At 42.7% G+C, this 16,360-nt stretch overlaps 1 protein-coding gene across 2 annotated transcripts in view; it reads left to right on the top strand.

Annotated features, from left to right (window-relative positions):
* APLF (aprataxin and PNKP like factor) overlaps window positions 1-16,360 on the top strand; it is a 369,988-nt gene that overhangs the window by 334,957 nt on the left and 18,671 nt on the right. For both annotated transcript variants that reach the window (XM_068232307.1, XM_068232306.1), the window contains one exon: window positions 12,476-12,522. In XM_068232307.1, coding sequence (XP_068088408.1) covers window positions 12,476-12,522 — 47 coding nt within the window. The remainder of the gene's footprint in view (window positions 1-12,475; window positions 12,523-16,360) is intronic.

Raw genomic sequence — 16,360 nt, 5'->3', positions numbered from 1 at the left:
GAGTGCTGATCAGAAATGCAGTCAAGAGGCCCATGGTAACTCTGGATGAGCTGCAGAGATCTACAGCTCAGGTGGGGGAATCTGTCCATAGGACAACTATTAGTTGTGCACTGCACAAAGTTGGCCTTTATGGAAGAGTAGCAAGAAGAAAGCCATTGTTAACAGAAAAGCATAAGAAGTCCCGTTTGCAGTTTGCCACAAGCCATGTGGGTCCCCACAGCAAACAAATGGAATAAAGTGCTCTGGTCAGATGAGACCAAAATGGAACTTTTTGGCCAAAATGCAAAACGCTATGTGTGGCGGAAAACTAACACTGCACATCACTCTGAATACACCATCCCCACTGTCCAATATGGTGGTGGCAGCATTATGCTCTGGTGGTGCTTCTCTTCAGCAGGGGCAGGGAAGCTGGTCAGAGTTGATGGGAAGATGGATGGAGCCAAATACAGGGCAATCTTGGAAGAAAACCTCTTGGAGTCTGCAAAAGACTTGAGACTGGGGCGGAGGTTCACCTTCCTGCAGGACAACGACCCTAAACATAAAGCCAGGGCAACAATGGAATGGTTTAAAACAAAACATATCCATGTGTTAGAATGGCCCAGTCAAAGTCCAGATCTAAATCCAATTGAGAATCTGTGGCAAGATCTGAAAACTGCTGTTCACAAACACTATCTAATCTGACTGAGATGGAGTTGTTTTGCAAAGAAGAATGGGCAAGGATTTCAGTCTCTAGATGTAACAATAACAATGATAACAATAACAATAATATTTATATAGCGCTTTTCTCCCTGGGGACTCAAAGCGCTGCGACCCTGCATTATGCAGTCTCAAAGGCTCGGGAAAAGAGGTGAGTTTTTAGCCTTTTTTTAAAGCTGTCCAGAGAAGGAGCCTCTCGTACTGATTGTGGAAGTGAGTTCCATAGAGTAGGGGCTGCGTAGGAAAAGCCCCGAGCACCAAATGTTAAGTGTATCCTGGGAATAACCAGCTTCATCTTGTTGGCAGAGCGGAGGGTGCGTGAAGGGGCATAAAGTTCCAATAGATCCGCTATGTATTTGGGTCCCATGTGGTGTAGAGCCTTGAATGTCAGCAGGCAGATCTTAAAATTGATTCTCCATTTTACTGGCAACCAGTGAAGAGTTTGCAGTACTGGGGTGATGTGTGAGCTGCGGGGGGCATTGGCTAGGAGTCTGGCTGCAGCATTCTGTACTAGCTGTAAGGGGCGCAGAGCCTTATCTGTAGATCCGATGAACAGGGCGTTGCAGTAGTCTAGGCGGGAGGATACAAATGCATGAACCAGGGCAGGTAGGTCTTCAGCTGGGATAAGGTGTTTGATTTTCGTGTTTGATGTACAAAGCTGGTAGAGACATACCCTAAAAGACTGGCAGCTGTAATTGCAGCAGAAGGTGGTTTTACAAAGTATTGACTCAGGGGGCTGAATAATTACGCACACCCCACTTTGCAGTTATTTATTTTAAAAAAATGTTTGGAATCATGTATGATTTTCGTTCCACTTCTCACGTGTACACCACTTTGTATTGGTCTTTCACGTGGAATTCCAATAAAATTGATTCATGTTTGTGGCAGTAATATGACTAAATGTGGAAAACTTCAAGGGGGCCGAATACTTTTGCAACCCACTGTACTTCCGAAGCAGCATCTGTCGCTGTGGGCTACCTCTCATTTCATGCATTAAAGAGCTTTAAAGCCAATGGGTACCAGTCTAAAAATAAAAAAGTCAGTTACTCACCTAAGGAGAGGGAACGCTCGGTCCTAATGAGCCTTCCCTCTCCTCTCCCGGTGCCCTCGGTGCTGCGCTGGCTCCCCCGTTCGCGTCCGCCGCCGCAGGGACTTCGGAGGTCTTCAGGAGCACTCGGGCTTCCGAAGACGGGCCGCTCCATACTACGTACGCGCGAGTGCGTCATAGAGGGGGCTCGCGCATGCGTACTATGGAGCGGCCCCGTCCTCGGGAGCCCGAATGCTCCCGAAGGCTTCCGAAACATCCCTTCGGCAGCGGAAGTGGCAGTATTTGACCAAACTGGTCGAATACTGCTACGGGGGATCCTGCGCGGGACCGGGCACCGGGAGAGGAGAGGGAAGGCTCATTAGGACCGAGCCTTCCCTCTCCTTAGGTGAGTATCTGACTTTTTTATTTTTAAATGGGTAAACATTCACTTTAAAGATAAACCGTAACCAAGATTTTAAGTTCATCCCAGTCAGTAGCTAATACCCCCTTTCCCATGAGAAATCTATTATTTTCCTCAAACGGATCATGAGGGGGCTCTGTATGGCTGATTTTGTGGTGAAACCTCTCCCACAGTGTGATGTCAGCACCTCACAGCTTTGAGTTCCTGACATCACACTGTGGGAGCCATGTTGCATTGTGAGGAATAACAGCTGTTTCCAACTGCCAAAAAGAGCTAGCAGCAGCTTCATCCACTGACATCACCTGCCAGCAGTAAAAATGTCACCATGTGATAAATGTCAGAATGTAAATCAGGGAGAGGAATGATTTTACAATGAGCAAACACTAACTAAATCATTTATACATAATTATTGTAAAAACTAGAAGACCTAAGCTCGTTTCAAAACAGGCTCTAGGTCTGTGTTGAATCCCCTCCCCTCTCCTCCACTCCCCTCCCCTTCCTTCCCTCTCACTCTCCCCGTGACCGCCGCAGTCCCCGTTGCATGCGCGCGCCGCGTGCCTGTCCTCCCTCAGCTTTCCTCAGTCTCTGCGTCCCTCCCTGCACATGCGCAGTAGCGCAAAACACGGGACACACACACAGGAAGTGCAAGGATGGGACGCAGCGACAGTTAGGTTTTATTATAGAGGATTAAGCACTTTTTTATTTTCACTGGAGTTCCTCTTTAAATTTCACTGGCGTGGTGCTGCTGATTCTCTGCTTTTAACTCCTATTTTAAAACAGCTTAAGATGGAATCCGCCATGATCTAGTGATTTTTTTAAGATGTCTGAGACCGTTCTGCACGGATTTCTAAAAATCTACCAATATTTTGTCTCAGACACTGTTGATAAATGTCCCCCAATGTTACTGCTGTAAATATTGTACATCTCTGATGAGACACTCTGTACTGAAAGGTTTGCTGTACTTATCACCTGCTCAATAGCACATCTGTGGATCTAGCACAATTGTAAGGACAAATGCCAGGGGGAAAAAAATCAGCTATGAATTCATAATGAAGTTGTTACTGTGTAAGTATTTTTAAACAGATGATAAGATCTTCCTAGGAACAATGATGTGAATAGCTGTATGTACTCTGCAAAGCTTTATGTAAGATGTGTTAGCACTATATAATGTGTAATAATAAAAATGCTATAGAAACTGTGAACACCTGGCCTTGGGGTTCTATCCCCTTGAAAGGTTAAGACTGGTTAGATCTTAGGTAGCTGCGCAAAGAATGATATTCTGTATTTTACGACATATAAGCTGCTCCGTACTAAAAGACACACCTAGGTTTAGAGGGCCAAAAAAACAGGAAAAAATATGCTAAACCTGGTGCGTCCATGGTTCAGGAGCATCTTGTAAATGTTTCCCCTGTGTCCCCTTCTGTCCCTTATTTGTCCTTCTGTGTTCCCTCCTGTTCCCTTCTGTTCCCCGTGTTTCCCCTCCTGTCCCCATGTGTCCCCTCTTGTCCCCCATGTGTGCTCTGCTCCTCCATGTTTCCTCCACCCCCCATGTCTCCTCTCCTCCCCATGCATAAATGCAAGCAGCGGCAGCATGGCTCAGCTCGTCCATAGACTCCGGCGGCGATCAGAGACCTCTCACTGCTCCTCTAGTACCAGCTTCTGCTGATAGCGTCATCAGCAGAAGCCAGCACTAGGGGAGCAGTGAAGGAGTTGTCTTTGACCACCGCAGAAACCTATATGAGGTGAGCTGTGCTGCCGCTGCTTGCATTTGTGTATGAGGAACGGAGGAGGACACACAAGAGGCAGAGGAGGACACAGTGGGACAATACAGGGAGTCCCTGACATTGCAGCGGCTTGGGGGTTCGTATCAGCAGGCATTCGTAAGCCGGGTACTCCCTGTATTTGACATATAAGACGTACTGATTTTTCTCCCCATTTTTAGGGGAGATGGAGCTTCTTATATGCTGAAAAATACAGTATTATCAAACTAGACCAACATATGAAAAGGCAGCTTAGCTTGGGTATTGGCATGCCTATTCATTTCTATGGAGCACTGCAAAGTTTGAGGGCTTTACCATTCTAATTGTTAGATTCAGGGTGAAGAAGGCCGAGCTAGTATGGTTTAGATGACCCACTGGGAAACCACTGCTCCGGGCCATTTGTATAGAAAAAATTCATAGATCATTTTGAATCAGCAAATGTGAGAATATTTTAACAAGATGTTTCCCAGTAGATCGCCTCAACCTTAATAGCGGTCAGTTTTTAGGGTCATCAAAAATATAATGAGTCATATGTCATGTTAGTATAAAACCACATATTTATTAATACATCTTAAAAAAATCAATGCACATACTGTAACACTCTTTAAAAAAAACATGCCATAAACTTGTTATAATTCATCAAGATTGATTCACACATCATTAACAACATTGGGTGAGATAATGCAAGAGCCACTAAGTGGCTTTGGAGATTCCACCGAACTCCAAAATATTGCCACTAGAAATATTATGTAATAACATAATAACAATCATTAATTGGATGAACAATTGACAATTGTGTGAATGAGCTCTGACTCTGGTTTGAGTTTCCTGACGAAGCCATAGTGGAATGAGTAGAGTGTTGAACTCATGATCAATGTGTTGACCCTCCTTCACCTCCCTCATAAACAGTAAAGGTGGCCATACACTGGCTCGATTTGCGCCCATTTCGACAGCAGATTCGATCACTGGGATCGAATCTGCTGCCAATCGTTCACGCTACACGCCGAATTTTGATCCATTCCGTCCGATCCCGTCGGTCGCGCCGTGCGGAAAATAACCGTCGATCGCCCTCGGGTAAAGAGCGCATCGCTAGTGGCGTTCGAGTGCCCGACGACCGACGCAATAGAGCCGCATACATTACCTGCTCCGCCGGCGCGACTCCCGGGTCTCCGCTCTTCTCTGTCTCCGCTCTGGTCTGCTCTGGTCTCCGGCATGCTTCCCTTCTTCCTGTCCCGGCAGGAAGTTTAAACAGTAGAGGGCGCTCTACTGTTTAAACTTCCCCCAGACAGTAAGAAGGGAAGCATGCCGGAGACCAGAGCAGACCAGAGCGGAGACGGAGAAGAAGAGCGGAGACCCAGGACTCGCGCTGGCGGAGCAGGTAATGTATGCGGGCTGGGGGGAACGGCGGCAGCACCACCACAACAGATTGTGATCGGTTTCAGGCTGAAATCGGTTCACAATCTGTTTGCAGTAAAGGTAGCCATACGATCCCTCTCTGATCAGATTCGATCAGATAGGGATCTGTCTGTTGGTCGAATCTGATGGCAAATCGACCAGTGTATGGCTACCTTAATAGTTTTCATCAGTGTAAGGCCGGGATTCCACTGGAGCCCAGTGTCCGTCTCTGAGATGGACGCCAACACTTGTGCAGCACGATTACACATCCAAATACCTCTAGTCGTGCCATGCATGGCTATGGGGTTTTGAATGAGGAGCAGCTAAAAGAAGTGTGACCAAAAATGGGCGTGCGCTAAATAGCTGGCGCCAAGGCTGCCGGCTACGGTTCCTGCGGCTACCAATAGCGGGTGTGAAGCGAGGAAGGAGGGGTTAAGGTTAGGTAGGGGAGTTATTAGTTGCTATCCAAAGCTTGAACCTCCCACACTAACCTGGTAACCGGCAACGCAAAATGAAGGGTGTAAGTATGCAATTCCTTTAAGAATTTAAATAAAGATAGGGACACCTAGAGCCAAATATAGTGTAGTATGTACTGGTAATATGGGATGAAGTTGATAGAGAAATACAAATATACTCACAAAGCAGGGTTACCTCAAAGGCAACCACTGTAACAGCAGGTGGGGAGATTAGACCTGACTCCACTCAGGATTAAGCAGTCGCTCTCTGTAGATTAGGAGAAAAGGGGATGACACTCCTCCACCAAGGGTGGACTTAAAACAATGTAACAGGGATACAGAGGCGCCAGAAGAATAAAAATGTCTAAAAAGTTTTAAATTTGTGGAGGCAGATATGCCAACAAAGTTTAGCAGAACAAATTTATTTACATACTCCAAGGGGAAATGCTATGCATTTCACAGGTATGACTCCGCTTCTTCAGGCAATAGGTAGGAGTAGGTACAGTCCAGGTCTGTAGCTGGGCCAAGCGCCTCTGTAAGACTAAACTGCTAAATTTGGCATATCTTGTGTCTGTTTGGAGGAGGTAAGTCTACCACTGCCTCCACAAATTTTAAACTTTTTAGACATTTTTATTATTCTGGGGCCTCTGTATCCCTGTTATATTGCTTTAAGAATCTGGGTTTCCTGGTCATACAGAAGTCAGCGCTAGAAGACCAGGTGGTAGTCTAAAAGGAGGATTATCTGTAACAAACCATATTGAATAACACTGGAAACCACATCAATTATTAATAGCTACTTACATGAGTTATCAGTCTTATAGAATTAGATGATGTGATGGAAGGCAACCAAATATCTGCACTGTTCATGCAGCCTTATTTAATAGCCAGGCTCCCTGGAACTTTCGGCAACACCAAGCACATTCTTGTCATTGCTGGATTTATTAGATAGAGGATTTATGTTGGCTTTACGGCTGCATCACATAGAATTTATTGTTTTATGACCACCAAACTGCTGCTTCCTTTCAGATGTTTAAAGCCAGCCGGCTTCATTAAATCAAACTTAAAACACTCAAACCTTACTATTTACTTAAAGCAGACCAAAGCTCTTCAGCCTCGTACACATGCCTGACTTAAAGGATACCAGAGGCCAACATTAACCTAAAAATGTTCTCCTCCTTCCCCCTCATTCATACCGTAATTCCTCCGTGCAGCCGAGTCCAGGTCATCCAGAGTCGGGCAGTTGTGCGCAGGCGTACGCAGCCAAGAGTGCTCTGTGTGTGCGCATTATGCCACAATGGCGCTTCTCTCCTATGTAAGCAGACTTTCACAGGAGAGAAGAGAAACTCAGAGAAACCCACCCTGTGTGTATCTAGAGATAAAAGCCTCTCTAATTCTCCCTTACCTGGAAATAATAAGCCTCTGTAATTTGAGCTGTCACCTCTGTCTTATCTGTGCCTGTGGGTGTGCCATTCAGACAGGCTATATGTAAACACAGGAGGTTAACTGTTTCTGTGCTCCCATGAAACCAGGAAGTAACCACTCTGCAGAATCTCAGTAGGAGTTCTGTGGGCTGCTACTAATAAATGTTTCTCTGTAAAGGTTATTAAGCTGCTGTTTTATAGCAGAGAGGAAGTTCTGGGTTTCAGTCCGCTTCAATGTTTCACAATTGGCTGAAGAATAACATCCTGCTGTAACATTGGAGCATGCACATGTTGTTGTAGAACAAATTATTATTGGTATTGGTCATTATTTACCTATACATCCTTTTAATGTACAATATGTATAAAGCACAGTACTTCCTGGAAGAGACTGCAAAATCAGCGTGCTTATTATGTGTGTTGTTATTGCAAGCCGTGTTCATATTTACCATATCATAACATGGGCAATTTAATGTCAGCTGCTACCTACACATTCATTTATGGGTAATATGTATGAGATTGTGTTTCCTATTATTATGATGAGGAACTCAGATCCTATTAAACAGATGGATAGAGTTTTAAATTGAGGAGCTCTTGAGATTTCTCAATACACAAGTGAATTTCAGGCATTCCTTACCCTACAGATATATGCAAAGGTTGTGGAGTCAGACTCCTTCCCGATTTTACCATTGAAAAACACATAAAAAACCTAACAAGCACATTTATGCATTTTATGAAATGTGGTTCAGTGCGTCGTTTTTATGCTTCATGCAATGTGTTTTTGAAGAACGTTTGTATAAGTGCGTTTTTAGGTAGTTGTGGGGTATTATGTAGTGTGTTGACCAGGGCTGCTCAAAACCGATCCGGTAGACATCCGGATAGTTGCTGTCCGGATATCTCCCAGTAAACCTGGGCGGGGGGGTCAATCTTACCTGTCTGACATCTTCTTCGGTCTGTCCCTCGGCGCCTCCCACGATGCGGTCCAAGCTAGGGCCACGTGATTACAAACACTTCCTCCTTCCGGGTTGAAGGAGGAAGTGTTTGTAATCACGTGACACGCGTGGAGTGCATCGTGGGAGGCGGCGAGGGGCGGATGAAGAAGACGTCAGACAGGTAAGATTGACCACCCTGCACAGGTTTACTGGGAGATATCCGGATAGCAACTATCCAGGTATCTTCCGGATCCGGATTTGAGCAGCCCTATTGTTGACATCACACTGTGGGAGGGGTTTCACCACAATATCAGCCATACAGACCTACTGTACTTGATGATCTACTCAAGAAAAGGTAAAGATTTCTCGTGGATAATGGGGTATCAACTACTTATTGGGTTGAAGTAAATCCCCACTTTGGAGAGAAAAACTAAAAGGATACCTGACGTGATGTGTGACATGATGAGATTAGACATTTGTATGTACAGTGCCCAGCAAACTAATAACTATACTGTGTTCCTTTTTTTTCTTTCTCTGCCTGAAAGAGTTAAATATCAAGTATGTAAGTGGCTGACTCAGTCCTGACTCAGACAGGAAGTGACTACAGTGTGACCCTTACTGATAAGAAATTACAACTATAAAACACTTTCCTAGCAGAAAATGGCTTCTGAGAGCAGGAAAGAGATTTTAAAAATAGTAAATAGTTCATAGATTTTAGCTCTGGCATACTTCAATGAATGTGTCATACAGCAAAAACAATAAAACTGTTAAAACTTAAAAAGTAGATTTAAACATAAAATAAAACTGTGGAATATCTTAAAAAGTCATTTTTAGGAGAAGGAAGATAGATACAATTGTTTATTTCATTATTTTATTTTTGCTTCAGATGTCCTTTAAATGATTTCTCATGATTCCAGGGGGTACATTTTTTTAAATCTTACGACATTGAAAAAAGCGGTGAACACATCGAGGACTCGACTATTTTCGTGGAAAAAAAAACCTTCACTTTATTAGGAGAGCAGAACTCAACATTTGACGTGGTTCATCACTTGTCATACATCTCTGGAGATCATAGTATCTGCTGCACTGGAATCATGCACAAAGAATTGTAAAAAGTCCCAAAGCATTAAAAAAAAATGGTATGCCTGGGGATCTATTGCCTCTGTGTAAGGGCCATAATGTGACCACTCAGGCTACTGCCACCATGTGTGTAGTATGTAATGTGTTTTACAGTGTACATAATAGTCTTTTTTCTATTTAGCCTTTGAGTCACCTATGGTTCTATTTGAAAACTAAATTATATGCATAATACTTGACCCCATGACCACATTTACTTTTTCAAGATTAGTACTACAGTCTATGTACAGGTTCATCTTATCATGCTCACTGTCACTTTAGGTACACTTTAATACCTTGTATATTATTTTAGTTGCAATTATTTTTTTCATTGTATAAATCTTAAAGCCCTTGATTATCTTGCTGCTATTTTAAACTGTAAACTTTAACAATCATTTTTTGAGAAAATAAAATGTCAGATCACCCAGAAGTGATATTTCAGTATACAAATTGAAGGGATATTTTCCCTACTGAGATGGCAGCTAAAACCTTATATAGTATATGTCACAGGAGCCATAGTGGTCAAATGCCTTCCAATCGGTGCCAGCGCACGGATCGTTCGAACCCTGGTCGCAGTCAATGCGTAGAATCCGTTGGGAATTGGCCGCAGACAAACCAGAAGGGAGCCTGTGAGGTACGGTAATTACAACTTTACACACTATTTCAGGGTATAACTGCCACCACCTCTGTTTTCTGAGACAGAGGAACTCACTAACTGGTTATTTCTCGACCTGCAAATAAAAACGGTTAAACGCACTCTATTCTGTCTAGATCTCAACAATAGTAGCGTCTCTTCAGAAGTCTGGTTCAGTTGTGCGGCTGATAAGCAGGGTAGTGGAACAGTGAATGACTTTGATAAAGTCTTTTATTCACGGCAATATAAATAATTAATATATACAGACAATTATTAAAATCAAAAATTATGGAAACATTAATAGCTAGTATGAAATAAAAAAGGAGAAAATACTTAGGGTTTGTGGAAATATGTCCGTTCTGGGAAAACTTGTAGAGTTCCTTTTGTTCAGTTTCAGCAAAGTTTAAAATCCAAGCAACATGGAAAATGTCCTTTGTTCAGTTCTGACAAGATGGCCGATCAAGATGGCCGCTAGCCATGTGTCCTTTGTTTCAGCTCAGACAAGATGGCCTCCAACCACAAGGTCCCCTGGCTGGCAGTGTGCTTTCGTGAAGGTGGAATTTGGAGGAGCAAGTTGTTATACATTTGGCCGCAGCGAGACGGCCGTCAAATACATTGTAGCTTAGTGTAGTAATTACATTTTTGACATTGGCCGCTCCGCTGCGGCCACTTCGCACATTGGCCGGCCAGAACCCGAAGTGGCTGGCCAGAACGCGAAGTGGCCACACTACGGGTTCTGGCCGTAACATATATAAGAGAATCTATTAAGCAGCTCTGAAAAACTGGGGGGATGTCTATCCCGCCAATTCTTGGCAATCAGACATTGCGCCGCCGTCAAATAATGGTTCAATACTCTCTGCACATGTGATTTTACTTTTGGCATGGGTTTACCAAGTAAACAGACTCAAGGATCTTTTAGAACAGTGATCTGTAACAATTTCTTATTTAAAAAAATACATAAAATAATGAGGAGAATTTGGTTTAAGTAGACTTGGGCAGTTAGCTTGCTACTATGCTGTACCGCATTAGCACAGCACTGTATTATTTTTCCTTATATTTATATTTTGGCGAAACATGTTGAAATTTTGTGATTGGGGTGTTTATAATATTATCTGGGAGAAGGGTGAGCTTGGGTGATTATATTTAGGACCAAGGGGAGAAATTACTAACCTCTGGCTCCTGAACGCAGCTCACCTTGGATCATATGCAAAAGACTTTTTCTTCTGAGGTTTCTCCTAGGAGTTAATTTTTTATCTTCCATTTAAAATAAGTTGTCAGCATGTTGTAATAAAAAAAGTACCAAAAAGAAGAAGAAAAATATCAAAATTATTTTGAGTTTTATTTTTGCTTGTTGGAGGTTTAAAATGCATTTTATTGACAAGTTTGAAACTATCACTTTGGAGAAAACTCAGGAGAAAAAGGTAATTGCATAAGGCCCCTTATTTTGAATCTGTTATGTGTGATTAACTGGATTGTGTATTTTCAATGGCAACCTAGTACCACACTTTAGGTGAATGTAGGAGGCGCCCAAGGAATAACAATCTGTTATAGAGGTAAGAGTATCCTACCTTAAAGTTTTTGATGCAAGTATAACTTTTTTATTGTGCACATCAGACAGCGCGTTTCGCGGCAACAAACCGCTTCATCAGGTCAAGTTCAAGTGTCTGTGGGGTATGACGATATAATCAGCCCTGAGTGCCTGTAATTGGTCGCTGTCAGGGGTCCGGTTTAAATGGCCATATGATATCGTCATACCCCACAGGCACTTGAACTTGACCTGATGAAGCTGTTTGTTGCATCGAAACGCTTTGTCTGATGTGCACAATAAAAACGTTATACTTGTATCAAAAATGTGCATTCTTGAATGTGACAACTTTAAGGTAGGATACTCTTACCTCTACAACAGGTTGTTATTCCTTGGGTGCCTCCTACATTCCCCTAATATATATAAGTAACCCCCTGATGAATAGTATACTTAGTCCTTGACCTCCCAGTTTGAGAGGCAAAGACCATATTTTTTCTGGAGCAGCGACCACCATATCTTCTCACAAAGGCCGAGTTGGGACGGTACCTCTCCACATGCTTGTACGAGTGGTTGCACCTTCTGCAATCCACCTTTGTGAGCATCTTTGAATGTTATATACAATTTCTCCTCCATACTGACGGTACTACACGATATCAGGCTCCCGAAATCTCTGTGTCTTGTTGTCTTTCGAAGAGTTTCTAGTACCACACTTTGGCTGTTGCTTTGCATAAGGTAACCTTGCTGGTGGGTTGAGAGAGACTTCTCCTCTCCCTACCAGACTTGTATGCATTCTGGTCCGTTCATATCATGTGCATCCTATTATATGGATCCAGTGCTAGAGGTGAAAGTAACTCCCCTTTAAAATGTAAATTGATTTAGAATGGTGGAAGAGTATGTTTATCAGTCTAGTTTTATCTTACATTGAATAAAAGTTCTATTTTATTTTTACTATACCTTTGAGAAGGGCTAATAGTAATAGCCCCAATTTTATTCTAACAAATTCTTATAGCAGTGATTAGTGCTGCAGTTCAGTCTATGAATAGTCTGTGAATCAGCATGAACTATGGTAATTGCAGATGTATTGCTCTTCTTGCAGGAAGAATCCGCAGCACAAGCTAGAATACAAGCACACCCAACCACCAGGTAATGTATTTCTGACATGTGTCTACTCCAGTGACCTGATGTTACTGATGTATGCGTCCAGCACTGTACATTACACACACAGCACTCTGCATCTGTCACTAGGGGAGCTAGGGAGGCGTCTACCTTCATTACCATCACCTTAGAATTATTTCCATATTTCAAGCAAAGTAGAAAGTTGACACTGGACCAAAACTTTGAACTAAACACCTTTTAGACGTCAGTAGCAAAAGGGTATTGGGGAACAAAACAAAACCTATGGACTTCCGCTGTAGGCAGAATTCGTTTTGTACTAAAATGCCTTTAGACATCCGTGGCGTTTGTGAAAACACTGAACACTTATAGATTGTCCACAGACGTGTAAGGCCCTGTTCGCACTTGGAATTACAAAACGGGATTGCAGTCCCCTAGTGGTTGCAATTGCGATTTTGCATTGAGATGTTCCAGGAATTTGACGCAATTATGTTTTGCAATTTTCACTCCAATGGATGAGAATTGCAAAACAATCATCCGGAAAATTATGCATGCAGCACATCTGTGATCAGCGGGAATCGCAGTCATGCCACAGTGTGTGTAATCCCATAGATTTAAGTGTACTACAGCACTTTGCTGATCGCCAATTAGCAGAATGCCGCCGGAAAGGGCCTGGGTGTGAAAGGGACCTAAGGGTTTAAGGAACACCATCAATACCTAAGTGTTCTAAAATGACAATGTACAAATAATGTCTAAGTAGCTGTGTAAACATTTTCTAACTTTTCATGTTAAAGGGAACCTTAACTGGCGAGGAAAAATAAATTCACTTACCTGGGGGCTTTCCCAAGCCTCCTGCAGCCGTCCGGTGCCCGCGCCGGTCCTTCGGTGCCCTCCGGTCTCCCTCCGCCGCTAAGTTTCGTTTTCGGACGACTGCCAGTCGTCCTCGGGCCACTTCCGCATTCCTCGTCGTAAACTGCAGTAAAGCGCCATGCACATGACGCGTTTGGCGTCATGCGGACGCGCTTTACTGCAGTTTACGACGAAGAATGCGGAAGAGGCCCGAGGACGACTGGCAGTCGTCCGAAAACGAAACTTAGCGGCGGAGGGAGACCGGAGGGCACCGAAGGACCGGCGCGGGCATCGGACGGCTGCAGGAGGCTTGGGAAAGCCCCCAGGTAAGTGAATTAATTTTTCCTCGCCAGTTAAGGTTCCCTTTAAATATCAGAGGCAACAGCTTGAATTCATTGTGTGTAGGATTTAGCTCTATTGAGACAAATCATTTGCAAAAGGGGTGTCTGCTTCAATGCACAGCCAGTGTTGTTGTTTTTTTGCATATCAGACTACAGAGTATTTTTCTCTGAAAGCAAAAAAAAGTATGAAAAGCTGTGGAGTCACAGACAATTACAAATGTTTATAACAAGTTACATTTCCTCTGCTCTTCTGCAGACAGGTAAGAAACACAAGCAGCTTCTGAGAGCTTTCTCTCACACACAGAGTTACACAGAGAGTTAACAGATACACTGTGACTGAATTCCCCCTCCCCTCATGGTTCAGTTTTCCGTCAGAATTGAGCAGACTGCCGTCAGTTCAGTGTCAAAGGAGTTTGTTACAGTAAACAAAAGGGATAAGCAAATGAAATGTATACATCATTATTTACCAGCACTTAAGGAACTCTCTCCAACCCAGGTTAAAAAAAAATGTTAATTGATAGTGTTCCTTTAAGTAAAAAAAAAAAAAACAATCTAAGCTGTAATTCTGTTTTTCTAGCACAATTCTTTTTGCGTCTCTCCCCCAGAATATGTATGTAGAATAAATTTATATATAACATCATGAGAACATCACCCCTTATCTTCCCATAATGCCCATTACCAAAAGGGCGGGGCGTTGCAGCCTCATGCCCCATGTTTGGTTTCTGCAGCATGGATCTGTTTTGTTTGCCTTTTAAATATATGGTGTGTTTTTCAAGAATTCTGGGGATTAATCTTCAAACCATTCTGGAAATATTGCCGTTTGCCATTTCCATAGAGTGACAGAAACATTATTCTGTCCCCAGCCTGGAGACTGAGATATGTGGGCTAACACGGCAGTTCTGATGTTGACGTTACGTCCTTTAGACCGAGGAGCAGTCATCTCGTTCCACCAGACTGGCTAATCTATCTATAATGACATAGAATGAACTCCCCGGCCTCCTTTCCCCCGTGTATCGGCAATTTCCATGCTTCCTCAGATGATGGAGTGTCCGGGACTCGTGTTCACTCTTCCCTTCTGTATTAATCCACAGCTGCTTAGAAGAAATAATTATCTCATTGTCAGGAACACAAACTGAGACCTGACGATTTTTCTTAAGCAGGTTTTAGAGATCTAACTCCCAAAATATATCTTCTATAGGTATAATTAAAAGGAATAAATCATTTTCTATCAGCAGTGCTTCCAACTTGAAGCGTAGTTTCTTTACTCATTTCCAAGAATAAATACATTACCACTTGTATATTATTTTCATTTTATGTAAATAATTCTCTACCTTCTCTTTTGAATTTTATTGTACTATTCTTTGTTTCTTTTTGTCTGCAAAATAAATAAATATCCACATACAGGAATGTACTTTTTAATAGCCTATAGGTGTGAGAGACCTGACCCCTTATGCTAGGTATACGCGATGCATTTGGATCTGCTTTAAAAAGGAAACTGAGCTGTGAGATCTATGGAGGCTGCCATATGTATTTCCTTTTAAACAACACTAGTTGCCTGGCAGTGCTTCTGATCTTTCTAGTCACTAGGGTGTAAATCACATACCTGAAACAAGCATGAAGTTAATCTTGTCAGATTTTGTCATAGAGATCTGATCTGCATGTTTGTTCAGGGTCTATGGCTTACAGTATTAGAAGCAGATGGTCAGTAGGACAGCCAGGCAATGTGCGTTATTTAAAAGGAAACAAAACATGTCAGCCTCCATATCCCTCTCTCTTCGGGTCCCCTTTAAGGGCAGATTTTTTTTCTTTTTTATTAAATACAGTATTGCATTTTTGTTGCTGTTTGTGCAAGAGTGCTGTATGTGCTCAGAATATTTTATATAAGAGTGTGAGGAAGGCTAATGAAATGTCTTGCAATACACCAGAATCATTTATTTTGCCAAGTACAAAGGAGTTGTACCCGGAATTGATTTTGGCTCACACAGGTTCTGGAAGGGGGGGGGGGGGGGGTTATGGTGAGACTAGGAGGAGAAAAAGTCCGAAAACCAAGAGCCGAGGCTGCCATACTACCTAGTGATGGCTTCATTTTTATTAGGATTAGTAGGGACATAAAACTTTTGCTTATCAAAATTGCTATAAAGTCTCTCTCTCTCTCTCTCTCTCTCTCTCTCTCTCTCTCTCTCTCTCTCTCTCTCTCTGTGATTGACAGCAGCTTTGACAATTTGTCTGACTGTCTAGTGGGGTTTTTATGGAGAGTGTGTATTTCTGTGCACAATACTATGAAAGCAAACTGAATTCGTTTTCTCCATTTATCCTAGTGAAGTGTACAAATGAACTGAAGGGTTTACTTATGTCTCAACAAAAGTGGAGTTTTACTGTACTTTAAAAATACATTAATACACAAACTAAAAGGATCATACTGTAAGTTATCACAAATGTACACCTGCTGTTTATCTAGAGCTCCACCTGCTGGTTTGATTGGGAAGTTTTGTGAGCCTTGTGTCACTGCATTGTAGTAAAGTAGTATACACAGAGAATAATAGGGTCCAGTCATCTGCTACCAGGTCAAGAGCCTTTGCCTTGCAATGTTAGAGACCTTTTTACTCCAATAGTAAAGCAGCCAGTCTTTCTACTTACAGGCATTAAAGTGTACCTGAATTAACATGTGACATGATGAG

This window comes from Hyperolius riggenbachi, chromosome 4, assembly GCF_040937935.1.
Source record: "Hyperolius riggenbachi isolate aHypRig1 chromosome 4, aHypRig1.pri, whole genome shotgun sequence".
NCBI lineage: Eukaryota > Metazoa > Chordata > Amphibia > Anura > Hyperoliidae > Hyperolius > Hyperolius riggenbachi.
The sequence above is the reverse complement of the archived record's forward strand: the minus strand, read 5'-3'. Positions and strand labels throughout refer to the sequence as shown.